The sequence below is a fragment of the Anarrhichthys ocellatus genome, unplaced genomic scaffold (genome assembly GCF_004355925.1).
Source record: "Anarrhichthys ocellatus isolate YVR2014 unplaced genomic scaffold, GSC_Weel_1.0 scaffold27, whole genome shotgun sequence".
NCBI classification, from domain to species: domain Eukaryota; kingdom Metazoa; phylum Chordata; class Actinopteri; order Perciformes; family Anarhichadidae; genus Anarrhichthys; species Anarrhichthys ocellatus.
This window is the reverse complement of record NW_022280057.1, coordinates 742,363-769,999: the sequence shown is the minus strand read 5'-3', so window position 1 is coordinate 769,999 and position 27,637 is coordinate 742,363. Positions and strand designations below refer to the sequence as shown.

The 27,637-nt window shown below is 42.0% G+C and overlaps 1 protein-coding gene across 6 annotated transcripts in view; it reads left to right on the top strand.

Moving 5' to 3' along the window:
- The first annotated feature begins 244 nt into the window (after positions 1–244).
- The window catches only part of LOC116391853 (ecto-NOX disulfide-thiol exchanger 2-like), a 153,337-nt gene continuing 125,944 nt past the window's right edge, over positions 245–27,637 (top strand). For 5 of the 6 annotated variants that reach the window (XM_031862818.1, XM_031862821.1, XM_031862820.1 and 2 more), the window contains exon 1: positions 245–422. In XM_031862818.1, coding sequence (XP_031718678.1) covers positions 401–422 — 22 coding nt within the window. In that variant the 5' untranslated portion in view covers positions 245–400. Of the gene's footprint in view, positions 423–4,551; positions 4,600–27,637 lie in introns of those variants that run through there. The other variant, XM_031862817.1, reaches the window with a different exon arrangement.

The window sequence follows — 27,637 nt, the reverse complement described above, 5'->3', positions numbered from 1 at the left end:
AAAGCCCAATATATTTTAATGATGAAGAAAAGTAAGTAAGCATTCCGGGCAGGTGTACATAAAGGTCCTCTCTGAAGAAACAATGTTAACTGTCGTTATTAAACCCCCCCTTGTGTCATTTGAAGCTTAAAAATCATATCAATTGTGGTACAATCCGGGAAGAAATGAGTACCTGAGCATCGCCGTGGGGTTTATTTTGAAAGTCTTTACCGGAAGTTATTTTAAACCGCTTCACCATCCTGACAGCAGCAGTGAGCGTGCTGCGGATGAGCAGGTGAGAACCGTAACGAGATCACCGTGTTTTCCACCGCACCGTAAAGAAACTCCTCGACTTCAGGAATCAATATCTGAGAGACGTTTATCTTCGGAGGGACCGTTTCCAGATCTGCGACAGCGGGCAATGTTTCTGCTGCAGTACGCCGGTAAGGCTGAAGTAACTTCACAGCATCACACAGAGAGACACGTTACGTTAACGGGAAAAACGTGTTGAAAGTGTGTCAGTATCCGGTACTAAATGCGGACTTTATAGAGACTTCAGTGTATTGAATTGAACCCCCCCCCCCCCTAAGATGACATTGTGTTGTTGGGGAACACAACTGTTTATTTGTATGTTATCTAACATCGATATAACATTTTGACTCATTCATTAATAATAATATCAATAATAATAATTTAATAATAATTTAGTGCAATTTAGAATCATTCCTATCGACTAATATTACTTCAACCTTTCTACAACAATCTACCGTATTTGTCTTAGTAAATAGTGAGTAAGCAGTGACCTAACCCCTGCTATTTATTCATTGACATTTAGATGTGTTTCTTTTGAAAGGCTGTGTTTAAACTTGCTCCATGATATGTAGGCTAAAAGTTACCACCCCTGTGAAACTTTTTACTACAGGATGAGCAAACTTCCGTTCGTAATGAAATTCATGTTGCTCATTTGACTTTATAATGTCGTTTATCCCTTTTCACATCCCGTGAGCGATGGGGGAACTTGGGGGACGTGTGAATAAACTGTTGAGAAATCATTTGATTTGGCTTGGATCGGGATAAACAAAGTTCATTTTCTCAGACTCTCCAGCCACGAATCTGATGAGCGTGCATGGCTCGGGGATCCCAAACGTTCACTCTTTTTCTGGAACTAACCTGTATTCCATTTTTTTTTCTCAGATAGTACTGAATTGGTTATTTGTAACCAACTAGGTAGTGATGGGCACTGACATTTATTTTTTCTGGAGGGTGTACCAAGCGGGGCAAATTTTAACTAGTGACCAAACCGTTGAATTACAACGTCTGAGTTCATCACGTGATTCCAAAAAAATATTTTTCCCATTGACTTAAATTGGGAAAGAGACATCTGTAAATCAGCGAATAAATGTCTTTCCCTCGGTAAATCAACTTCCCAATATAAACACTTGATAGCCCTTATTTAAATAATTATGTCCTAAAAATTATCAATCCAAAAACCTCCCACCAACAGTCTTACAGTACTTTGTTCATACACTTTGTTCACCGTTCCAGCTGCCTCCAGTTGACTTAACTGTGATTTATTTACTCCAGGTCGCTCACAGCCTCGTCTAATGATGGATAAGTGCTCATAATTTGATGATTATTTCCCCAAGCTACTAGCCAGCCAAGTGTTGAGAATATGCGAGCAAACCTTTTCGGTGGGAGAAGCTCTGTTCACACAGCTGTGCAGTTTAGTCGGTCATTCTGCTGACCCGTTGTAAGCTCTGATGTTTGTGGAGTTTATTATTCATCTTGATAACGAGTTCTGTTCAGCCTGTGGAAACGTATAGTGTCTTCTTAGGCTCTGGGGGGAGCTTTGTCAAATTAGGGATATCTCACTTTGGGATTGGAGACGACACGTTTTAGGCAAGGTCTGAAATTTCATTTTCTTCAGTGCCTTCTGCACTAAGTATTTTAAGGAATAACATTTCTTAGATAATGTAGACATCATTTAGGGTAAAGAAAGCATGCATGGTAAGTTTCACCATGGATTTTCGAGGGGAGCCCTATTTTTCGGAAGAATATGGGGCGTTCACATGCATGTTAATGCACGCCTGCCTTCGTACGGAAGTAAGACACGGGAACTTTACTTGGATCTTGCCGCTGTAGTTTATTCATGGTTAACCTCGACACCTATATTGTACATTTACTCCCACTTGACATCTTTACTGCTAATTTCTCCTCTGCTTTGACGAGCATCCTCTCTCTCTCTCTCTCTGTCTCTCTCTCTCTCTCTCTCTCTCTCTCACCCCCCCTCCCCTTTAATACTTTGACACACTTGGAGTATAGTTATTCCTTCAGTCATCATGAGGTAGTCGGTGAAGTTGATACAGTAACTCTGCGAAACTTGGTGTGTACATCAAAACAAATAAAGCTTTAGCTCATGCAAGACTCTTTCAAATGTGTAGCTCTATCTACTCGCCCGCCAACCATCTAGACGTGTCTTTCTGTTGTGCTTTTTCGCTGTCCGCCAAACTGACGATTTTACCCGCCACTGTCCACAATTAACCTGCATTTGGCGGCTGGCGGGTGTTAATTTCAGACCCTGGTACTCGGGAGTTAAATTCAGCATATCTCTGCCTCTTTGACCATTATTTTTTGGACGTGTCTCTTGAAAAAAAACTTTTTTTTTCGATTTCAAAACACCAATGTTTTATGTTGATGTTTCCTGAATCCCGTAGCGATGGAACAAAGTCTTCCCCACTCCCAAGAATGTGATGGGCGACATCCTTGCATCCATCACTATAAGTGGAGGCTGAGTGGCCTCAGGAGCAACCATGGTTGAGTTAAGGTCCATCATTCCCTGTGACAGCCATTTACCTCCACCCTGCAACCGATCCTCTCTCTGATCAATGAGTAGGACATTGTTGGATTGCCATCAGCGGAGAGGGGCTGTCGGAGAGGTTTCAGAGAAATATTGAGAGATTGAGAGCGAGAGACAGAGAGAAACTACTGGATACCTAATTTGTTTTGATTTTTGCGGCAGCCCCAGGATAGTGGTGCGAGCGCAGCTAAATTAAAGCACAACCGAATGCAGAGTGAGATATTATAGAGTGTGGGGAGATTTGTCAGCTTTGGGGGGAAAAAATCTCCCTTTTAAATGAGGAAACGTAAGCTCAGTTTTGCTAACAATTCAGCAGTAAGTGTGCGTCTAGTAAGAAAAAAATGGCTGTGGGGAAAAGAGGCAGCATAATGAAATGTGAAAATATGAGTCAGAGATAAAGGAAGCTCACCTTCTGTGAGTACCTCTGGCAATATCACTGTTTGGGAATGGAGGATTCAGGAGGGTTCGCGGCTGAAAGGCAGAGATGCTCAGCTCTGGTTGACTGGTTGTGGATCATTCAGCAGCGCCTCGAAGGGCCAGGAAGACACGGAGTCTACTGGCTGTTTAACTCCTCCGCTGGGTTTCTTTAGCTTCGAGTAGCTCTTCATCTCTTTCTGTGGTCCACAGTCTATGAAGAGTTGTGCCAAAGGGTGAAGCTAAATAAATGATGCTTTCAAACTGTGTGCTTTAGCCCTCACTACTTTTTCTTATTGTCTCCAATGTATGTCTCCGAGACACAGATGAGCCCCGCCTTGGTATAGCCTCGTCACTGTAGAGCTGGTGTAAAGAGGTGTTCTAAGAGAATTGACCACAAACCATCACGAATGAAACCTAAAAATATTGAATTTCCTGATTTGAGTGCCGTTAGTGAGTGGGTAGAATATAGGGCTTTCAACGAATTTTCTAAATTCCACTATATATTCAATTAACAGGAGATCAAGCTGCACGAGCAAGCCTTTCATTTTCGTCATGTAAACAAAACAATGTACCTAACCTATGTACTTAGAAAACACACGTTTTTATTGTAATATTTACTGGAAATAACATCCAATACAGCCAACAGCAAGTTGGAAACTTTCAGCTCCCTGACCATCTCCTTCCAGACAGCTGCCACTTCATGTAAGTCTTTGTAGTGAAATGAGGAGGTATCGTATCTTCTCATTTCAACGTCACCTATCGAACATTCCTTGTACTTTGCAGCACTTTAAAAGCAAGCGACAGGAACAAAGGGCGTCTGACAAAAGCTCACCTCAAAAACGGCGTGTCGTGCTGCACAGTGCTGCTGTGCCGCTCGCTGCCAGTTAGGACACGGTGTCCTAATATTACATCCTAATATGATATAATATTTGAGTAGTTCCAACTTCTGAGTCTTTACGCCATATTATACGCCATATTATACGCCATATTATATCAGCCCAGTGGTAGCCAACATGTTTAATAGCTTGCAGGTTTAATGAGCGGCTGTATTGACGGGTGACTCTCAGCCGAATGCGTCCGTGGTTTACTGGTACTGACGGCATGCTGTTGTTAACAGGAACAGAACGTGTAGGTGACCTCGTAAAATCCTTCAACCAATTTCAAATACGCAACCGAGCATGAAACAACCATACATTTCGATGCTGGTAACTGTCTAGAGCTGGCCTAGTCATCTGGTTTGCCGGGGCAAATACTGGGCCAACACTGAAGGTATCTGCATGATCTCTTTCTGATTTTCAGCGTAGTACTCTGAAATCACCTGAATGTCTGGTGAATGGTCAGCATAGGTAAGTCTATTGCTTTTCTGTTCATTGCTCTTACTTTAAGTCTATTTCAAGTAACTCGCTTTAACTTTCTTTCTGCCGTGTCTGACTCTCCACAGAGTCTATCTCTGCTCGGCTGTTAGTGGGTTTCCACCTCAAGGCAGAGGGTAATTATTCAAAGCAGAATCTGAGGAATATCTCAGAACTCAAAAGACTTGTGAAGAAAGCAGAGCCTTCAAAATTTGGTTCTCGAGGATACATTTTCATAATGCATTTTATGCATGTGAAGGCAGCGTTGATAAAAGCAGTTTGAACCCTTTTTGCATCTAATTAAAGACGGGCATCTCTATTGAGCGGGCAACCTGACAGGGAGCTGAAGGGAATCACTAAACAGCTCTTCTTATCTTGTCAGAGACGCATCAATAGAAACCTTATTCCTGTGACATTGTCCTCATTTAAATGTGGAAAAACAGTTTTAAGAAAACATGTTTATTTTGGTTATAGCAGCTGGTTTGGCACTGAATGAGTTTGTAATTTTCACTCTGCCCCTCTTGTATTTGAGCACCTCATGCATGTTTGATGTACTGTTTTACACCCACAAAAGCAATTGTTTGGAAAATTGTTTTTTTTCTCCTTTTTGCAGGGAGGTGCAAGAAATGTCCTTGTTACAGCGAGAGAGACACTTTTACATCTGAAATTTGGCACATAATGGTGCTTTTCGACAATTACTACCACCGCAGTGGACAGCTTTCCTGGCTGACAGTGGGCGGTGTGAGAGGCTGTGATTGCATCGGTGTACTGTGGTCTCATGTTGCTGCAAAGTTTTCAACAAGTACTTCATCATCATCCAGATTCTCCTGGTTTCGCGTTACCCTCCGTGGCTCATTGCGGTAGGGTGCTGTAACAGTAGCGATGGTGCTAATTAGACAGGAAATAAACGGAAGTAATCAACAATCGATGACGGCAAGTTGGCAACCGTTCCCTCGTCATTGTTGATAACACCTGTGTTTTTGCAGAAAGCTTTGAAGGGCTGTAATCAACTTCATATGAAAAAGAAAAGTCGCCACAGAAGAGAAGCATAGACATCTGCTGATTGCAGTTCCGCACTAAAAGGTTTGCTGTGGATAAGATTTCTGAGCTAACGCGCCGAGTTTGGACAGGTTTCTGAAATCTCTTTAGCCGCACGAAGGCAAGGTACCTGTCACCGCTGCAAAGTCTCAATATTTAGCACATCATAATGAATGAATGGAGCTTATTTACTTTGCATGTAAATTGTTGAGCAGGTGGAAGCCTTTTTTATTTATTCTTTTGTGCCTGTCATCTGAAGCATTTTTAAAAGACGGGGTGGAAAAAAGAGAATAACACTTTTATACTTCACCAATTGTCACGCTCTCCCAGTGGAATTTAGATGCAAATAATGGAGACACTAAAGTAAATGGAGGTAATATATTATGCTCTAACAATTGCTGTTGTGATTTGACAGTCCTTTTGGAGCATCAATAAATGGTATAATATTTTTTCATTTGGACAAACTGGAAAAATTGGACGGACCCTCTTCTATAGACTGGTAAGTTATTCATCCAACGAGTGAATAAGTACAAGGGTAAATAATGGAAAGTGAGACATTCAGATGAATAGCTCTGAACGGCCTTACGATATAACGATCGTTGCTATCCCAGTTCATTATATCTTATATGATTAGAGAAAACGCTACATGGGTGGAATTTTTAATTCATTCCTACCGTGGATCGTAACGCTGTTATTTTTACCTTTACAACCAGATTACATTAAGTGACCTGTAAAATACAACCCACTCTACATATATAAATCCTAATCAATGCTACCTTTTGTGAACATAGTCATTTTTAATTGTTGCCCACAATGTGTCTTATAGCTGATGATTCAACTCTATAGTCATTTTGATGCTGTACTGGACTGCATCATAGTAAAAGGTGTACAACAGAGCAAAATAATGCAGTTCAGTACAGCAAAACTACAAACTAAAGCCTCAGAAAGTACCATAACAGTAGATCGGCACCTTTTGTGACACTGTCGAAAGCATTTTTCTCGCTGTGTATTTTGCCATGAGGAACCTTTCAGCTCTTCTTAATCCATAATCACAAAGCCAGTATAGAAAAATGTGACGTCTTAAACTTGAATCTATAGATTGAAAGAGAAATGAAGTGAAAATGGCAATTCGGTCTGGGGCCCTGTTTCCCCAAAATCAGCAACATTTGAGCTGTGATTTTCAAAATGTTCTTCTCTCAATTTGACACACTCCAACAATTAAAGCGGACACTTGCAACACGGTCATTGGCATGTGAGAGCCTGGTAGGATTCAAATTCATCTGCAGCTTATGAGCAACAAATGTTTGAGAAATGTGACGCTGCCAACAAGTCCCCCTGATAATCGCTCTACAAGTCTCGCTTCATTTTTCAGTGAATGAGTGTTTCGATTTTATTTCCCTCTGATGTCTGTGTTTGAATATCTTTTGTGTCTATCAGATTGTTCTTTGTTGGCTGGCCTGTTCTTCCAGATCAGGCGTTCGACACCTACGTGGGATTTTTACCAGCAGCAGAATCAGTTCATTGGAAGCGCAGTGTGAAGGATTGTGCGGTTGAACATCGTGAGTGTCAGCAGAATCTGCACAAACTTGGCAGCCTCGAGGTGTTTTTTGGATCGGCTCCGGTGCTCTCTGGGGCTCCAACACCTGATTGATGGAGCTGTTTGTTCCTAATCGCTTCAGAGATAAAGTACCATGCAAGGAACGTTGAAATTGGAACTAAGGACTCAGTAGCAGCAGGTGCAGGAGCCGCAACCAGAGTTTGTGCAATAACTTCACATTGTGTCATCGCCTCATACTGTTTCTCCCCGCGGTTTGCTTTTATTGGGTAATGGTTGTTGTTTTAGCCCGCCACTGATGTTCACATGTCTGTGTTTGCCCTAAACTCCATTTTTGGTCTGATTGTTCAGCTTTGTGATGTTTTGGAGGTTCATCAGTGATATGGGGGGGGGGGGGACTTATCAAATTCAACAGATGAGTCCATTTCAGTGAAGCTGGTATCAGTTCAGTTGCAGAGTTTGCCTGGTAAATCAATATGAAAGGATTGCCCATCCAGCAATATTTTGTGTGCAAACTAACGAGGTTCAAAGCGGCTAGGGAAGATAGAATAATTGATTAATTGCTCATTAATAATTCATCATAGGTTTGGTTAAAAAAGGAGAGGAAATAGTGGAAATGAGAAGACGCGACAGGAGGAGATGGAAGAAGCTGGATTAGAGTGTTCACCAGAAAGCAGCTCTGTGATTACACCTCAGGAGATTTCTCATTTCTGGTCTCGCCTATCATCTTGAAAAAGAAGCCGTCCCTCTGCTACATCAATATCAGGAATCGCCTCAGCCCGTCAGCATGAGCCTCTGCGTGGTAGGAAGAACAGACTGATGGATGGAAGTAAACGTCAGGCCTCCTGTTGACTCTGCTGTTTTAAAAAAGATACGAAAAACCTGAACACTTCTCCCTCCTCTTGGTGTCTCCGCCTTTTTAAATAGAGGAGGTGCAAAGGGAAACTGTTCTGTGTCGCTGTGAAGTGAACGGTCACGTTCACTTCACAGCGGCCTCTTTCAGGGGACAAAGCGATGCTGAGATTTTGCTGCGATTCTGGCATTTTTCTCTTTCCGCCAAATGCCAGGATAAACAATTGGAAAGAGCACAACAAAGGCGATGATGGATTACCGTAAGGATGAAGTACACTACGTCAGATTGTGCCTGAGCCCGCTGCTGCTGTGCAGTGGATGAATTCTACTGTATGAGTGGGACCATATGGGCACTAGCAGCTGCTTTAAACTGTAAATGCAAATTAGTCAAATTTACTAGCAAAGCGTAACCAATACTGGATTGGGGTTGATATGGCATAGATATTTTAGAGATTAGAAACGACAGCAATATTTTGCACAGTGTTTTTTTTCTTTCTTTTTTTTACATGAACTCCCAGAATTCCCCAGTTTATGTAATGGTACAAGGTCTCTCATCTCCTGCTTCTCTCATCTCTCATCTCCTGCTTCTTCTTAATTATAGCTTTGTATTTAAAATATATTTCTTTTGTATCTGTCGAATATATTTCTTATATTTTTATCCAAAGCGTTTGTTGTAAACGGTTGTGACAACCGAATGGATGTTTGATGCAGAATTTAATGGTGCCATATATATTAAATACCTATTCAAATATTATTGGCTAGTAAGGCTACTAAGAGTCGGTCTACTCCTCTCTAATTTTATGTGATGGATTTACAGACAGTGTTGTTTATACTACATGCCTTTTCCTGAAGACATTGATATATGTCGGAACATTTTCCCTGCGGAGACGATGGTGGAACACTGAGGCTGTGGTTCAATGGTTTGGCCCCGGAAGAAGCAGCTTCCTCTGAGATTGTTCATCTGAAAAGCAGCCATGTCTCCAAGATAATAGACATGGGATGCCTTGAGGGGCGTCGATGGCAGCTCGAGGATGAACAGGGACATGAACACTTGCATGACACAGAAAGGGCTTGAACATTGAAAAACAAACCATAATGCCGAGGGAGAGGATTCAAACTTCTGAACCAAACACATTATCAATAGTGTGGCTACAGCCCTCTGGGTGCAGGGTGACTCTTGTCCTTCGGGGCAGTCTGGCACTGAATGAATAATCCCGACACGCTCCATTGAATGAGAGTGGATTTTTATTTTCCTCCTGGAATCACCATGGAAGGGTTGTTTTGTGGAATCAGAGCTACTCTTTGATTTGATTCATTTTTTAAATACTGAAATATGGAGGAACCGTGGTAATTTTCCATCTACCGGAGGGGGCTTTACTGGGAATTATATATTGGAATTCTGCCCTGTTTTCTGTAAACATTCTCACTTTGACAGAGCCTTACTATGCAGACCCTCTCATAAACAGAAGAAGCTCTATCTCATGTCATATCGTCACATAGAGTGGTGATGAAGGGTTCCCTGTGTGAGCTCAAAAGGAGCCCTGTACCTGGGTGTTTACCGCACAGAGCTCGGCCAGAGTCGGAACGCCTGCTGTTTGGACAACTTTGTGGATTTTCTGTGCGTTCAGCACATCTCACTGACCAAAATTAGTTTGGGTGCTTTTTTAAGTCTTCTTGTGGAATGGATTGTGGTCAGCATTTACAAGGAAGTGATACATCACCGGTGTAACACTTCAAGAGGGAAGCAAACGGCACCCATTTGAGCTGTTAATGCATTGCTCTGTCTACTTCTGACCAGTGAAATGCACTTTTCAGTCAGCAGTATGCCCAGACATCCGTCACTCAGGCGTTCTCTCTGTCACGGCAAAATGTCTCCTCGCTTTCTGTTATTCCTGACACGCTCTAATTTGCTTGCTCTCTTGGTGAATCATCACAGAATGAGGAGTTGTTTGCTTTTGTCGCAGTGTCTATAGCTCTGTTTATGATCATTATTTTTCTTCGATTGTGTTTTATCATGGGTTTATCACATGGGACACAAACTGCACAACATGCAGTTTGGTAAACATGTTGCAGTCTTTCAGCCGCAAGTATGTAATACTCAGACGGGGTTCTACCACAGAAATTGGTCACTACTGATGATGCGGCATCCTTTAAAGTTACTTCCACTCTATGCAGACTCCGTTGGATAAAACACCTGTCATTTGGAGTGCCTCAGTGGTCAGCACTACAAAACAACATAAAGATGGAAGCAACAGAAATCCAGTGAACGATATCGGCTCCTCTGGTTCCTGTCAGGCCTCATTTATTCACCTCTCATGCTTATGTGAGTCCTTGCAGCATTCTCGCCGTGTGAATTCTCATCTACATTCACATCCCTCCTCCGCCTGTGGCCGTGCATCCAAACACCTTCCCCGGGGGGGTTTAGCTGTCTGCGTTTCGCTGCACCCGTCATTGATTTGGCCTCATCTGTGAGCTGTGGAGACCTCTACCTGGGTCAGCCCAATTGGAATCCCTCTTTAGGCTGCAGACTGTAGGTCTCAAACAGTTCAGATGCTCCCTCTGATTATTTTTGCATCCTGAGGAAATAAAAAAAACAAAAAACAGTGTGATAAAATAAAATTACTCTTTTACTGTATGTGGAGAAACTGTCAATATCTTCCTCAGTGCTCTTGGCCTTTTGGCAAGACCTTCACAAGCTCAGCAGGAAGTGAGATGGTGCAAACAGCAACATCAAAGCTCTGACGTCATCTGTTGCTAAGAAGTCAAACTATGATAAAAACACGCCATTCCTTTGTATTGAACATGCATTTAATTAGATGAATCATAACAGACTGAAATAGAGCTAAAAATGATCTATTTAACGTTTTCCAGAGGCAGATCTAACGAACAACGACACACACACTCAGTCACAGTGGGGTTCTGTCCTTTTCCTCCTCTCCCTCCTACACTTACGTCCTTTTTTTATTTCACCGCATTGGGCATTTTACATCAAACTGGCCTGACCATGGCCTCCTGCAGGTGATAGATCCCCACAGGATCTGAGTCCTTATCGCTGGATTCCTATCATTTCACCAGTCCCTTTTGATGGATGTGCTTTCCACCCCTCTATATCTTTTGGTGTGACAGCGTATGCTAAGTGACAGTAACACTAGAATACAGTTTGCTCCTTAATTTTCACTATGCCTGTGAAAGTCTCTCCAAGCAGACCTTGGGAGTCCTTGCTCCCTAAGGAGCATCACAGCTGCAGTGGACAGCTTCCACTGTGCTGCAGCTCCGGTGGAGATAATCTCCCTGTCAGCAGCCTGTCTCTTTCCCAGATGTCAACTGAAGCCAACTGTTGTGCACCTTCACTTTGCACTCCCACAGTGTTGTCAGCAAACGCTTAGCTCATTTTCTGTGCCACTGGTTTTTAGCATATTATCGCATGCCAAACTCCTGTGCATACATTTGTGCAGCTCAGTGTGAGGGGCTGTGAATGCAGAAAGGTGTGAATGTGTTTAATGACCACTCGATGTAGGCCCCATGTGTTGAAATTGAAGAGAACCGTCCTGAGATGAGAAGATGCGCTAGCTATCCGCTCTGTGTGTGCACTGAAAAAACAATCCGGTCTTCTTCCACAGCCCTGGCTCTGTAAACAGGAAACAAACGAGGTCGATCGGACCGAGCCACACAACACTATTCCAGTCAGGACAGGGGAAAGGCCATTGATAGAGAAACTTTAGAGGGACTGTAGCCTCTGTATTTTCAGTTTTTCGTATTAAAATGACACGTTTGTTCTCATGACCCATAGATAATTTTGATGGCGTAATGATGCAGCTGACTGACATTATGGCACTGAACACACCCATTACAGAGAGGAAACTAATTGGATTCACAAATCAGCCGACAGCTCCAGGTTTATAGCGGCATTGGACTTCATGGGTAATATTTCAGGGCAGTTTGTCAAAAGTAGTTTGTAGGTTCCGAGGAACGGGCACAGGAGAGAGCACCAGGGGAGCATCGGCATTTATTTCTTAGCTTTTGTAGAGCCCTTTTCTGAGCGAAACCCACTGGTGAACAATGAGTCACTGTGATACCACTCAGCCCCAAAGAACTAAGCACATTGCCTTCAAAAGCATGCATCATTGCAGTCAACGATGCATGCTTTTGAAGGCAATTAAACCTTTGACTTATTGTCTGAAATGAAGACCACTTGACTTGACCAGGCAAAGTCATTTCCGATGGGTTTTTACCAAATCCTCTTGAATCAAAGTGGATTCAAAAACGACATTAATTGACTCATTTGTTTCGATCAAATTACTAATATGCCCCAGGATCTCCGAAATCATTTACCCCTCTTCTTGTTGTACTGCAACAACAAGCTTTGGTCACTGACAAGGACAGAGCTGGGAGGATGAAAGACATCAAGAGGAATGTCATCCACAGAGGTTTTCTTTACTTCATAAAAGCGGAGGCCATCTGAGCAGAATGAAGAGGTTGGAGCATATGGCCTAGCACAGTATGAGATGACCCCGTTCTCACTCCATCTCTGTCTGTTGTGCTCTTTATTATGGCATAGTGATCGGGCTGTTCTTGCTGCCAGAGAAACACTGTTATTGCATCTCCCGGTTCACGGGAGAAGAAAGTAGCTGAAGAGTCCGCCTGCATCTTCTCAGATATCCCCCGAATCCTTTGTCTCTCTGAGCTGCTGATACCCGGCCAAACAAGAGCCACCAAAGCAGGGGTGAATGAGGATTAATTGATTTCTGTAGGTGCAGAGGGCGATACCAGCGGCCTGCTTCCCCATTCCATATGCTGGTTGAAATCTGTTCCTTTTCTGCCGACAAACTGGCTTGAGCATGTTTTGCAAGAGCTCCAGAGCAGCACACAGTAGCTCGCCTACCAGCGGAACAAGCAATTAAATCTGCAAACATCGAAATGAAGTATAGGATTGCAGTGTTGCTGTTATTGAAAGACAACCCCGAGATGCTTCAAGAACATCTGAAGAGACTTGGTCTGAAACTTGATTCAATGAATTCAGGTTTTCTATTTGTTTGTTTTCTCTGTTCAAGGTATCTGTATGCTTGAGTGTAGTGAGGCCTTGAGGGCACTGCTTTGCTTACTTGGTCAACTTTCTGCTGTATTTTCCCTTTTTCAATTTCTGCTTGTCCTTGCAGTGAAGATTGGTTTGTGACGGTTCCAAGATAAATTGCTTATGCCCCGTGGAACATATTTTATTTTGCTATGTCCAGTATATCATGCCAATAAATCAACAGTATGTGTGTAACCTCCCCGGTGGTTGCCAGCCCAGCTTCGGGTGTGCCAGGTTTGGTCAACAGCTGAATGATAAATTCCCTTTCTGAAGGCCACAGGAATATGTGGGTGTTGCCGGGCTGATTTATTAAAGACTAAACAGATTGTGAGTGGAGGAGTTTCGTTACTGATGGGGTCGAGAATGATATCTGCCATTGCCGCTGGCAGATATGGAGGGGGTGATGTCACTGTAGGTGTGCACGGGGGTCGCCTGATTGGATGAACTGTTGAAGCCGAAGCAAATACAGCGGCATACGAACGGCAACCAGATCGCTCCCTCCGGAGGGACTTGCACTCCAAGCAAAATCATTTTGCCTCCATAAACGGAGTCAAACAATCTCTTCATCCATACTAATCTCCACACACTTACGTCTCTTTATCAGTTCTATAACAGCATTGAGCACAGGCCTAAATCCTATTTCCCAGTGATGTCTATTTATGCATCCTTGCCAACAGTAATTCAGTTCTTAATGTTAAAGTCAGAGGAGAGGATTCATTTAATTAATTGGATATAAACTTTATCTATAGCACCAACATAATTGGATGATTTGGACACTCTGCTATGTCCCTGGCACATTTCTGCTCAGTCAATAAAATATTTAAGGCTGCAGATTGTTTCAGTTCAGCTTGATCATGTAACGCTGTCCCTTGCATTCACATCAAAGCACTCATTAGTGAGACTCTACTTTTATCTCTGCACCGCATCTGCTTCATGGGCATATCTTTAGGGCACCCACATATACAAAGTACAGCAAATATATCCAGCTGTACTCGTAGTTCTATAAAGGTGGTTGTGAGTACAGTAGACCCCCCCCCACTCTTCTCCAAAAAAATACAAAATAGACCACTGCAACGGTTGGCAGCACCAACATGTGAATGGGTAAAGTTCTACTCTACCAATTAAAATGCAAGTTCTGCATAGCTAGTTTTTCTGCGATAGACTTTTTTGCAAGTTTTCTCAACATGTTTGATGATAATGTGGAAACAAAGAGCCCCCTACTGTATGAGAGAAGGAGAGTACAAGAGAGGAAGGGGGAGAACATGAACGATCAAGTCTAATTGTCGGTGGGACAAGATGGAGCTCTGCTCGCTAATTGTCACACATTTTCACTCCCAACTTAATATTGTAGTTTTGAATTGAAGCCTCGCATCTGTTACTCCCTATGGTACATCAGCATTCATACAGCTACATTCATTAAGCTCAGTGTTGATATACACTCACACACACACACACACACACACATCGTCCTGCAGATGACCTTCCTCATGCCATATGCTTGTGTGTTTATTGTAATGGCTGTACTGGAAAGCGTACTGCTGAGATGGTGACAGCTTCACATCAATCACCTACAGTAGGAATGAGCGTGTTTTATTGTTTTGATAAGTTAAATGTACTGGTCCCCTGAATGCATGTCTCTCCATCTTTTAGCCTTCAAAAATGCAACGAGGAGGAAAAGGTGAGAGAGAGTTGGTGGAGGACGAGCAAAGGATGTAGCGTACTTGGTGGTGTACTCCGCCGTATGGTCGCACACTGGCTTGTAAACTCCCACCATGCAATCTGGCCGATTGCTGGCAGCCGGACAGCTGTTGGTTGTCCTTGCTTTTGCTGTGGATGGATAGTTTGACATTTTGGGAAATATGTCTAGCTGCTTTTTTGTCCAAAGTTAGATGAGAAGATCTGGCACACACTAGTATGTGTCCCAAAATGTCAAACTAAACCTTTAAAGTTAGTTGCATGGGTCATATCATTTTTTCATATATTGTTTTAGGACTTTAATGATAAAGATGTACTTTTAATCGATATTAAATGATTTAGCAGGTGATTGTCAGGCAGTTAGAAAAAGTGATTTGTGAGGTAGAACTCATTTTAAACAACATTTTATGTTTAAGCCACCACATCTAAACACGTAAAATCCTACCCGCCCTGTTCATATATCAACTCCTTGCCAGAGGGCATCACCATTTTCAGACAATATGAGAGACTTTAACCTAACCTTTTTATGGCATAAACCTGCTCTGTATCTAAACTTTCCATGAAGAAGTGGAACCGGAAAGGAACAGAGCTCCAAAGCGGGAAACTATTGAACCAGTACATAATAAGAGGGACTGCCTCGAGAGTATAGCGGTGTTTAGAGACCAGCAGAACCACAGTGATTTATTACACCACCGATATTAAAATTGTTTGCCGTGTTTCCAGGTCATTTGCCCACTTTGGCTCTAAAAGAGGGCTTCTAACAAATAGCACGTAGCTTACATTGATCGCCGGTATCAACAATGAAGGATTTTCACCCTAGCTTATTAAATGTGCTGAAATTATTTCATGGAGTTTCTGACAGTGATTTATGCAATACAATGTGTTGCAGCCGTATTACCTTCCTTGCTACCCTGAGGAAAGATGAGATGACTTTGAAGATCTTTTCACAACCTCAATGTGATGACACACCATCATATCAATAGAAAGAATGCGTACTGTGCCTTAATGCAGTGGCAATGTGCCTTTAAGGCAGCAATAACCCTTCTCATTTACACTTGTGTGCACTATCTAGACTATTTCTTTCTGCAGGCTTTTTGTAGCGTGGCGGCAGATTTATTTTTCACCTTTACAGTGTTGTATTAATGTTCATATCTATTAACAATAGTTATTTGCTTTTGAAAGGAACATGAACGTGAGTAATTTACTAATGCCACACAGTTATGCCAATTTGGAAACTAGCCATCATCTTCTGGAAGCCACAACACAGAATTATTAAAATAATCAAGAATGTTTAACGCAGGTGCATCACAAATCATTTTTTCTCCCACACAAGCCCAGACACACAGACAGTAGTTCATACAAGATTACAATACATTGAGTACAACCAAGTGGCGCTACTTTCCTAGCAATGCCATAGAAAAAAGATTGCCAGACTGTTGAAGTTGGAACAGCTGCTTCCTTTAAGACAGTACTCTAACCTTCATGGTGTACTCACATTGTGCTTTTGCACACTCCTTGATCATCATCATCATCATCACTGATCATATTTTTACAATATTTCCTTGGCTCCGGGTGATCCGCCAAATTAGTTGTTTGCAAAAGTCTCCAGCTATACAGCGGACTCTCCCACCTCCAGATCTGCTCAGACCACTGACCGTATATAAGAAGTGGACGTAGTCATCGTGACGTCACCCATTGGTTTGTGGACTGCCGTTTTGAAACCTTGAGTTCGCCGATTTCGCTGTCGCCATCTTGGATTACGGCCGTCGCCATGTTGTTTTTTGCAGCCAACGAACGTGAGTGACCATATTTGGAATGCGAAAAAGGTACGTAGAGACAGCGGATATGTCTCTAATAGCGGCAGCAACCTGTCAATCACAGTAAGCCCGCCCTAAAGCATACTCCGCTTTATGGTCTATTTTACTGTAAATGGGACCATAATTTACTAAATGAACATAATTCTCTATTGAAGAAGAAGCAATTGAGACCATAAACTAATGTTTACTGAGGTAATAAATCAAGTGAGAAGTAGTCATTTTCCCATAGACTTCCATATAATCAGACTTCTTTTTGCAAGTGGCGGAGTCGCCCCCTGATGGTCAGGAGAGAGAATCAGATTTAAGACACTTCCCCGACACCTCGCAGAACCGGAGGTTGCCGCTTGGTTCAGACAGCTTTTCTAGGGCGAATACATTTTCTGTTTCAGGACTTTTCTCTGGCTTCACTTGTGTGAAAATGAGTTTACAAAACCTAAAACATTTGGATCTTGGTTGTATTAATTGCATTTTATTTTTTGCTTAATTGGTACATTTTGGACACGTTTTGACAACAATAATAATAAAATGCATTAATAAATGACAATGAAATTTGGTCATGTTCCAGCTTCATGGGGAATGCCTATTTGATAAAAAGGCAGTATATTCTGGCACATAGCTTGTTGTTTTCTCTCCTCTTATCTCTCTGTATGAAAAGATAATTAATGGTGGTGAGGCAGGGGAGCCCTCAAGCCATTAATAGAATGGATTCAGCTTGTTTATCCAACTTACTCCTTGTCCTGTACCGCCTTAATGAGGATGTGGGCAAGGGCAAGCCATCACCGTAGTTATCAGACATTTGGGGCTGTGGCATCCATCACAATCTCCTTGTAGACAATCCCAAATCTCTAGAGTGGGGTAATGATCATGGTGTAAATATGATGGCATGCAGGAAGCATCTCTGTGGGCCAGAAGCTGTAGTGTAATGACAGAAATACTCTCCATTAGGATTAGCTTTGACACGGTACTATAATTACATTTTCATAATTGCTTTGTTCGAATTAAACGAACATAAAATTTATCAAGGAATAAACATTTTGAGTGGAGTTCATTTAAAAATATTTGTATTGTTTTAGAGAAGTACAGAAAGATGTGTTTGCCGTCCAAGTAAAATGACTGACAGGCACTGGTTTATTCAGTCATATTGATATAGTTATTCATTCAGAACTTTATCGACAAGTGACGAGTTTGTTTCCAGATTGCCATCGACTCCTCCAGTCGGACACGGGATTGTGCAGGTAGACAGACCAGTGCTGAGACCAGAGATGTGCCCAGGGCAGACTTGCTCCTGTTGGGAGTTTGCTGTTCAAATCCCACCGCAGAGAGCAACTAGCTGACAAAAGCCTTTGAAGAGATGAGCTGTCAGACGCCTAGACTGCCTTACATTAACCCTTCCATGCATCACAAAGACCGGAGACTTCACAGACCATTGAATCCAAACAATATGAGGAAGAGAAAGAGGGCATCGTCTTACTCTTAAGTGTGGCGTGTAAGCCACTGTATGCACATTACAAGTGAATTACAGCTATATCGGAGCATAATACATGGGTGGTAACCTGGATGTTAGGGGGGTGGGTTTTCTGTCCAAATCTGTAACCAACTGGGAAAAATATATGTGGAGAAAGAATCCCCCCCTCGGGGGTCACCACTGAGATATTCTCGAGGAAATTTACTTTGCCTGTCTCTCTGTTGCCTGTGGAGTTGCTCATTGGGCGGTAATAGGAGAGAGTAATTGCTCCGGGCAAATCCCAGTTGTGGAAGCCTATCATTACGCCGTATAGCTATAACTATACTTACCATAGGTGGGAACCACAGGCTTTGTGGAAAAGAAGCCTTCAAGCATTAATATGTTCATGTAAAACTCACAAGCTGCTTTTTGCATTCAGGGCTTGATTTTCTTCTGATTCATCAATTCACATACTCACAAATACAGCTCTCTTATATATGTCTTCAGTGCATTTTGAAAGACTGATGGCTTTTGAATGTCAATTATTTTATATTATTTTATATGTGATACATATTAAAACACTGGTATGAATAGTTCACAAGGTGTCAGTATTTTGAGATACAGCAAACCACCTCATCTAAACACTCAACTCCTTTGGCTGATTAAACGAATGCATTATGTTTGAGCTCAATCGACTGTTATTAAAATATAATTTTCTCAGTGAGTACTTTGTGTATTTGACAAAATTTAGACTCTGTAAACATTGAACCATTTAAAATTGACCTAACATCCAAAACTTGTCTGCTGCTTCTAATAACTTTCTGTGTTTTGGGGACATAAAAACAAGATGAAATTCAGCCTAAACTGCTCCTTTTTTGAAAATACTAAATATTTCTTAGGGAAAATCTAATAACCAAAATTGATGAGAATCTCAAAGTAATTGGCTCCCTGGGTCACTGCAGCAGGATGTTCTGGGCTGTGCTAAGTCAGGTGGCGTTCAGATCTTAAGCTGTCCGGTACAAATATAGAGTCGGACACTTTATCCGAGCTTTGTCGGAGCCTTGTGCCTCGCAGCAAACTTCTCATCGGTCCTCTCTTTAATTGGCTGAGACATTTGCCTCTTTCTCACCCGTTTTAAATGTGTTATGTAGACTTTGGTCAGAGGACCTCGCACTGCGGCGCCTCTGGTGTTGGCTTGATTTGACGGCTCATCAAGGCAGGATCGTGGTGGTTGGAGAGAAGAAGAGTCTATAAGGCAAGTGAGCTGAAACCCGACAAGCCCCCATACCATCTCCCTATTCACATGCCTTTTTGTCACTGTTAATTATCTTGCTTTCCTGCTGCCGTGCCACTACAAAATAAAGAAGCAGGGGTTTGATGCCAACTGCTGCTCTTCGTTCGCGACAGCCTGAAGGGCCCAAAGCACTTTTTTCCCCAACTGTAGTCACTCAAATGAACAGTTTCACAGAAAACCAGGTCAATGTGCTGTGACTGCCTCTAAGGAGCTGAAAAAACAACAACCAAGATGCTATTTTCCTCTCAGTCCAGAGTTAAGCAAACGCATCTAAAGATTTTACACATTTAGAGACGTATGAAACATTTTTTCTTGGGCTTTATTCAGTAACGGTACAATAAACCTAACATCCCTTGCTGTGCCACTAGGGAGAGAGTTTCTCATGGGCTCGTTGCCATGCGTTGGCAGAGCTCCGTTGCTCCTGTGTTCGGTATTTCCTTCCACTTTGACGACATTAACTACACGAAAATGAATAGACAAGCTGGTTAGAACCGCTGGTCCATTAGCCCATGCCATGAATCATTTAGCTCTCAGCGTCTTCATTTCATTTATTTTTTTAATTGTTTTTTTCTTCCACTGTTAACAAATCTGTTATGCCACCCACGTCGGATTATCATGGTGGAATACTAGCATTGCACCAGAAGAGCCAGCAAGAAGAATACAGTGTAACACCGCTCAGTTGAATAGTCCCGGCAGCGGGTGAGACTATTAATAGTTTACATCACGGAGACCATGATGTTGTTCTCTACATAGGAGGTGTGAAAAGAGGGGATCAGATGTCAGAGGTGTCGTAAGAACAGCCAATGCTTATGGGCGTGCGCGCACGATTGGAGGATTAATGCCAGGCTGTTTGGCTTGTCCCCTCTCATGTTTTTGTTCTCTTTGGTGTTTCTCGAGTCCACATCTGGCTCCGTCTCATCAGGCATGCAGCTCTAAGGTGGATGGAGACTTTATAACGGCCATAAAATGACGCAGAGGGCACCAGTGGAGGGCTTTCCCATGAATCACTGCTCCATTCATTTGCATTGACCATCATAACTCTCACAGAGCCATTTTAGAGCTTTGCTACATGGCATGAGCGGGAAGGTACTTTATATTACAGTTCACAGGATCAATTCCCTGATGAAGTTCTCCGAAGAACTCTCCACAAATATGAATCTGTGACTCTGGCTTTTCCTGAGACTCGGATTATTTTTCTCTTTTTTTTTGTGGGTGTTTTGTTTTTTTAGCAACATATTCATACAGTTATTTCAGTCCTTTCTCAAATAATCATCTTGCATGATTCAAATGTCCCTGCGTGATCTTTTCTGACTGAAAAGAGGTTAAGCTGCTTAAGCTCTCTTTTTTTATATCAACACTCTGTTATTATAGTTTGGATAAAATGAGAAATAGGCCTCAAGTAATCCAAAGAATAATTAAAACTCTACAGCTCAGATTCCTGGGTTGAAGTAGTGCGCCTTTTAAGATGGTAAGTGCAGAATATTTTCATTAAAATATTACTGTAAATTATGTTTTCATGAAAAATTAACAGATTTTTTTTTTTATTAGAAAGAATTTCTGCACTGAAGACTGTTGGGGGTTTTTCCTTTACCGTAATCCAGTGTAAAAGTTCCTGCGGCTGCTTATGACGATATCACTGAAAAATCCCTTCGAGTAAATCAGGAGGATTTATCCAGAAAACAATTGTAATGTGCTGTAGAAGTTAGAATTAATCATGAGAGATGCAGCGATCCGATTTGCCGGATTGGTATTTGTGCGGATACTGACCTTGTTAAAGGAGAACTCCAGCACGCCATCTTGGCAGTGACGACACAGTTTAACTTACAGTTTAAAGAGGTGGATTGTCGGTAAAGCACGTACGTCTGTTGTCATTGTCAACAGTGTGATTCCACCGTTGCTCCCTTTGTGTTTCAGTGGCTGGAGGTCAAATAAACTATATAGGAGGGGGGGGGGGTCAACGTGAAGGGTCTTCTTTGGGGTCAACACACAGAAATAGCCTCTACACTATTTTCCAGCTGCTGTGGGACCGGTGTGTTACAAGCAGGGCTGTGAGGTATTTAGAAGGCTGAACATGTCTGGGTGTCAGCAGGGTCAGCCCCCCTCATAACACAGCCCTTGCTAATCTCTCTGCAATGTCTCCACATATCAGTTACACTGCACTGATGTACATTATCCCAGCTCCACAGCATGAGTACACTTTTGCAACCTTGCTTAACATGGAGCTATTGGGCTGCTTTCTCCATTATTGAATAGATTTTAATAGATTTTTGTAAGGTTTTTGGCCCACTGTCTACAATGTGTACGAGCTACAGTATATCCTTCAGCTGAATTATTAAGCTTGAGTAAAACAACCCTGTTTTTCAACTCTAGATCCTTGGGCTTGTTCAAAGCACCCTGTTTTTTTCTTAATTATGCAGGTGTGAAATGTTAGACTATCCTTGACAGCCATTATCGTTTCAGTCAGTTCAATCACAGGGTGTGAGCCCCACAATCAAGTTTGGGGATATTGAAGGTGCAAAATGTTAGTGTTGCAAGGTCCTTTGTAATGTTAGCTAAATTAGCTTTGGATGGCTCGGTTGCTTTTTTGTCAGCCGTTAAATTGTAATCTATGGACAGGCTGATTATCCCTCTCCTTTACTGCATTAATGGTGTCTGTGACCGGGTCATTTCCTGTCTTGAAAGGTTGATTCTTTTCTTGCCATCCTGTGAGTGCGGCCATCAATTCAAATGCCATTTCTCTGGCTTGTGGTGAAATTGTGATAGATTTCCACGGTGAGGTCTGTTTTAAGCTCTTGCCCTTGTTATCCATCTTTATCCTCTTTTCCAAAAGCAAGAAATACAGCAAACCGCAGAGAATTCAAGCTTAAGTTGTCTCCATGGGTGTTTTTTTTTTTTTGTTGTTTTTTGGAGCGACCATACTGCATTTGAGCACAATTCCTCTAACGGGTCAAAATGACAACAGCAGGAAATCGGGGATAGCAGAGGAAGCATCCAATTCACTGTGGAGGAGAAGATTGGGAACTGGTGAAGCCGAAAGGTTCTGAGAATCCAAATGCATCATCAGTTTTGTTTGTGAGAGGTCTTCAGTTAAGAGACACAAGGAGACTGGGTCGGTCTTCAGACCTCATTTAAGCCCAAAAAGCAGACTGAGGATTACTTCTGCCTGTTGTCAGAATGAGCACTCTGACACCGACTGATGCAATGCGTAGTTCGTCCCCATTACTGCAGCCGCGACTGTCAAACTGACGTACTGGTTCTTTGTGTTTTAAAAAGTTGAGAACAGCAAGTCTGTGGACAAAGTGGACGACTATTCATCGAGGAAGCACTTTGTCCAGCAGCAGTTCTGATTCACTGTACGACGCGCCGCTTGGTTCATTTCTCTTTTGTTACAGAGTTACTTTGATTATGGTTCGGCTCGCTTTCTGTTCTCGCTGTCATGAAATGACTCACAGCTTTGCTTCAGCATGTATTCCTAAAAACAGATTCAGGGCATCTGAATTCATCAAATAAATGATTTGTGCATCCCAGTCTGTCCACACGAGGCAAGAGGACTGAGCTGCACTCACTGCTTATTTGGTTACCGAGTAACTGTTGAGGTCAACGCATTATCATTCATCTATTAACCTGCCGATTATTTGTTTCGATTAACCAATTCATTACTTGGTAAGTGGAACATATCCATCACTCCAAGAGCCGACATCTTTAATTGTCCAACCGACGGTTCAACATCCAAAGGTACACGAGCATACAATCATAATTAACAGAGAAAAGCAGAAAATCCTCCAATTTTTGAAAGAAATAACTATAATATTATTAATTAACAGAATACTATCAAATGGATTGATTGACTCATTGTTTCAGTTCTAAAACAAAAATGCTGTGAATTGTTTGCAACAATCTTCTTCTTCTTACAGTGGATTCGTTTACCCTTCATGCTTTTTAACTCGCAGTGTGAAGTGAGGTAGTCAGAACAGGAAGTCAAGTGGTGGTGTAAAATAATAAACCCCTCTGAATTTGCCATGGCATCCCGGTTAGGTTTGCAGAATGGAAAGCTCATAGACTCGAAGAGAGTGACAAGCAGCCATCTGGCTATCCTTCTCCCAAAGCTTCCTCGCTAACCGCATACTGGAATAACTTTAAAGGAGAAAGCCTCTTCTTCTGACTTCTGACTTCGGCTTTTGGCACTAAAGCTCTCCCGTGTGTCGTCGCTCTGAGGTTATAAATCATTCAGATTCCATCATACGTAATCATCAGACTCGTGTGGGAAGAAAGGACTTAAGCTTATTGCACTTCCTGCCTGATTTGAAAAAAAATGCCATGAAGGGGTCCAGAGAGGCAGAGATGCTAAAGAGGGGGATTATTATTTTGGTAAAAGGCAAACACAAACAACAACAGCCAATGTGCAGGTGGCATGCTGCAGGCCGGGTCAGTCAAGCTCACAGGAATAGTACTGGACTGTGTGGCGGTTTTTTGGCTGCTGTTGAAATTGTATTGTTGAAAAAAAAGCTTCAAACAAGACAGAGAAATACTCCACTAAGCACACAAACATGTCGCACGTATTGAGTGTTGTTCAACATTTCATAAAAACCCTTCACAATAAAAACAAAGATATTGAAATACAATTTGACAGCATAATTGATCCGGGTCAGATCAGACCTAATCTCACTACAATTCATTTGAGACATTGAGAAAATATTGATTGTGTGCAAATGTTCTGCTTTCTGGCTCAGAAAGACTTTTTCCCGTACACACACACACGCACACAACCTTTGTCAAAAACAAAACAAAAGACATGCTGTGAAACCAATCAACTTCAAACATATCAAGAAATGATGTCTGCAGTACACAGCTGCCAAAGATATGGTGCAAACATTGGAATTTGAGTCTTCTTGACTTCATATCTTTTGGTTTTGGACTGTTGGTTGGACAAAACAAGCAGTTTTTGAGGAAATTATGTTGGGTGATTTATTGTTATTATTATTATTATTTTGTAAAAACATTTTTTTACTGTTTTTTGAAAGACAAACAAAGTCAAATACATCAACTTATTGTAAAATAAACGTAAGTTGCAGTTCAAGACTTTATATATATATATATATATATATATATATATATATAAAATAGAGCAATGACTTTGGAAAGCACTACAGCCTGTATACTATACAGTGTATATACTGTATCTACTGTATATATCCACCAGTCAGGCTGTAGTGCTCAGAGTGCTTTTCCTAAATCATTGCTCTATTACAGTATTGATATTTAGTATGGATCTTGATTGACATGCAAGTCAAGTTTTACAAAGCTAACAGAAGAATAAGAAAGATGTCAATCAAGCAAGATGAAATCATCAGCCCACACAGCCCTGAGCAGAGTAATCAGCCAAAAAGACCTGTCAGTGTGTGTGTGTGTGTGTGTGTGTGTGTGTGTGTGTGTGTGTGTGTGTGTGTGTGTGTGTGTGTGTGTGTGTGTGTCTGTGTGTGTGTGTGTGTGTGTGTGTGTGTGTGTGTGTGTGTGTGTGTGTGTGTGTGTGTGTGTGGGTGTGTGGGTGGGAGTGTTGAGGGGCTTCACAGTTACATAATGGGATTTGTTTGGTATTGTCCATATCACTGGTGTATTTATTATGATGGATATCTTAGATGCTATTTGAAAATAACTTTCCATTTCTAAAGTGAACAAAATGTGCATTATATTTATTCTTATGTATGTCTTTTTCGATGTTTAAAATGTCATAGATGCCATGTGTCTGATGTGACAGAAACTGATGCAACGGAAAACAGTTGACACAGCAATACAGAGAGAATGAGAGAAAAAAGAGAAACCAGAGGTAGGGTTACATGTATGGTGGGTAATGCGAGAGATTTATGGTAATGCTAGTATTTTGTGCTGGCTTAGTGGATATTTGACATCTGTGGGCGACCTTTTTGCTTTACTGTATGCTGAATTGGAGACTATTTTAAATGAAGCCAACATTTTAAAAAGCTTGGAGCGTATTTTAAAAGCACAGTCTTTAAAGCAGAAGGGATACACTCTATGTTCCACTTAGAAATTGATTTTTACTGTTCTATGATAAATTGCCGGGACACCTGTTGTCCAACTAAGCTTGTGTCAGTAGGGATCTGGCAGCTTTCCATCATAAAGTGGTCATGACTTCTGTCTCCATCTGTTCTCTGCTCACTCCGTTGTTATAAGTAAGAGACTGAAACAATTGTTCTAAAGCAAACAATGAAGAAGCATTATTCCAGCAGCAGTATTTCCCCTTCGAGAGCGGCCAATGAAGAGACATCTGAGGAGAAATACACTGTGGATATTCTAACTTTAATACTACTATTTCTCAGAATTACAAATTCACCCCATTATTGTCGATGATCACACTCGCACAAAATGTGCACCAATCACCGGCGGTGCTTTAATACATATGTATTCAAACATGCTGAATTTTACAGTCGTATTAAAAGAGAGTGGACGTCCTTCCCTTGAGTAGAATTATTGAGAGGAAAATTTATTTCATATGAAAAATTCGAGGAAGAAGAAACCACTTTGAGACAGAGAATTGAAGTGTTACGGAACAGAGTATGAAAATATAATATTGAAACTTATTTAACTTTACTTCAACTCACATTAAAGTTAAACCAAGAAAAATACAAAATTTAGAAAATTGTAATGTGGCCGTGTCTTGGCAGCTTTTTTAATGTCTTAAAAGTTTTTAATAATATGATATTCAGAGCAGTACATAGTCTTGAGTAGAGAATGAAGTCACTGCCCCTCTGTATGTTGTCTATCTGCACGGTGCTCAACGCCCACCCTCCGGTTCCTCCCCCAGGTCAGCACTGTCAGCTCTGTCAGCGCTGTTAGCTCCGTTAGCTCCGTCAGCTCTGTTAGCTCCGTCAGCTCTGTCAGCTCTGTCAGCTCTGTCAGCTCTGTCAGCTCTATCAGCGCTGTTAGCTCTGTCAGCTCTATCAGCGCTGTTAGCTCTGTCAGCGCTGTTAGCTCTGTCAGCTCTGTCAGCTCTGTTAGCTCCGTCAGCTCTGTTAGCTCCGTCAGCTCTGTCAGCTCTATCAGCGCTGTTAGCTCTGTTAGCGCTGTTAGCTCTGTCAGCGCTGTTAGCTCTGTCAGCTCTGTCAGCTCTGTTAGCTCTGTCAGCTCTGTCAGCTCTGTTAGCTCTGTCAGCGCTGTTAGCTCTGTCAGCCTGTTAGCTCTGTCAGCTCTATCAGCGCTGTTAGCTCTGTCAGCGCTGTTAGCTCCGTCAGCGCTGTTAGCTCTTTGGAGCCAGGTTTTTGCACATAGCTCCTCTGCTTCCCCAAGCCTCTCATTAACAAACACTCTTGAACACAAAAACCACATTGACTTCATTGAGACGTCCCTTCCAACAGACTGCAAACGGCTTCACCCGCTATTAAACCAACAGCTGAGCTTTTTAACAGCCATTATCATAACAGCATCTGTGTAACGCTGACATGACATGCAGTAATAATGATGCAGCGCTTGTCCATACAGCCAAGGTCCCCTTGTTCCTTAGACTAATCGACTTCATCATGGCCAGAGAGGTATGACCATGTTCTTTATTACAGTCTAAAAATGGGAGAGGGGGCAGATGGGAAATACTTTCAGACCGGGCTTAGACGGGACCTTTGGGACTCTAGAGCTTCGTGGGGGCTCTGAGAGGGTTCAGCCCTTTGATTTTATTGCCCCCTACCATGAGCTGCACTTCCATTAATTAAACCAGGCTTTTTGGCCACATTCAAAGGGCAGACGTCTGTGCACAGTTACACACGTCTACAAACTCACATGCTGCACACACACGCATACAGATCATGACATCTACTGATTTTAACATGACCTTATCGGCTGCCATGTTACCGTTGAATGCACATCCACTGGCATATGGTGCAAAATGCAGTTGAGGGTTGGGGCTTTGACAGCAGGAAACAGATTACATGGCAAACCAAAGATTTATTAGTGGAGTTTAATGGAATAGAGATGAGTGAATGGAGGATTTAAATAAATTAACCTTCAGTGGATTCCCAGAGGCCCGGGGGGGTGACAGAAGGGGGCTGAGGAGGAATTTTCTCCTTGTCACCGATGTAATGAATACTGATGACACGATTCTGGCCAGAATGCACTCTGTTCTTGTTCAACCTGTAAGTAAACATGAGCCTGTGTGGATGGACAGGAGATGCCTAATGATGAATATGACATTTAACATGTATAAAATGAAAGTTTATATATTCAAGATGGTATGTAGCATGTTTCAGTATCACCCACGTGT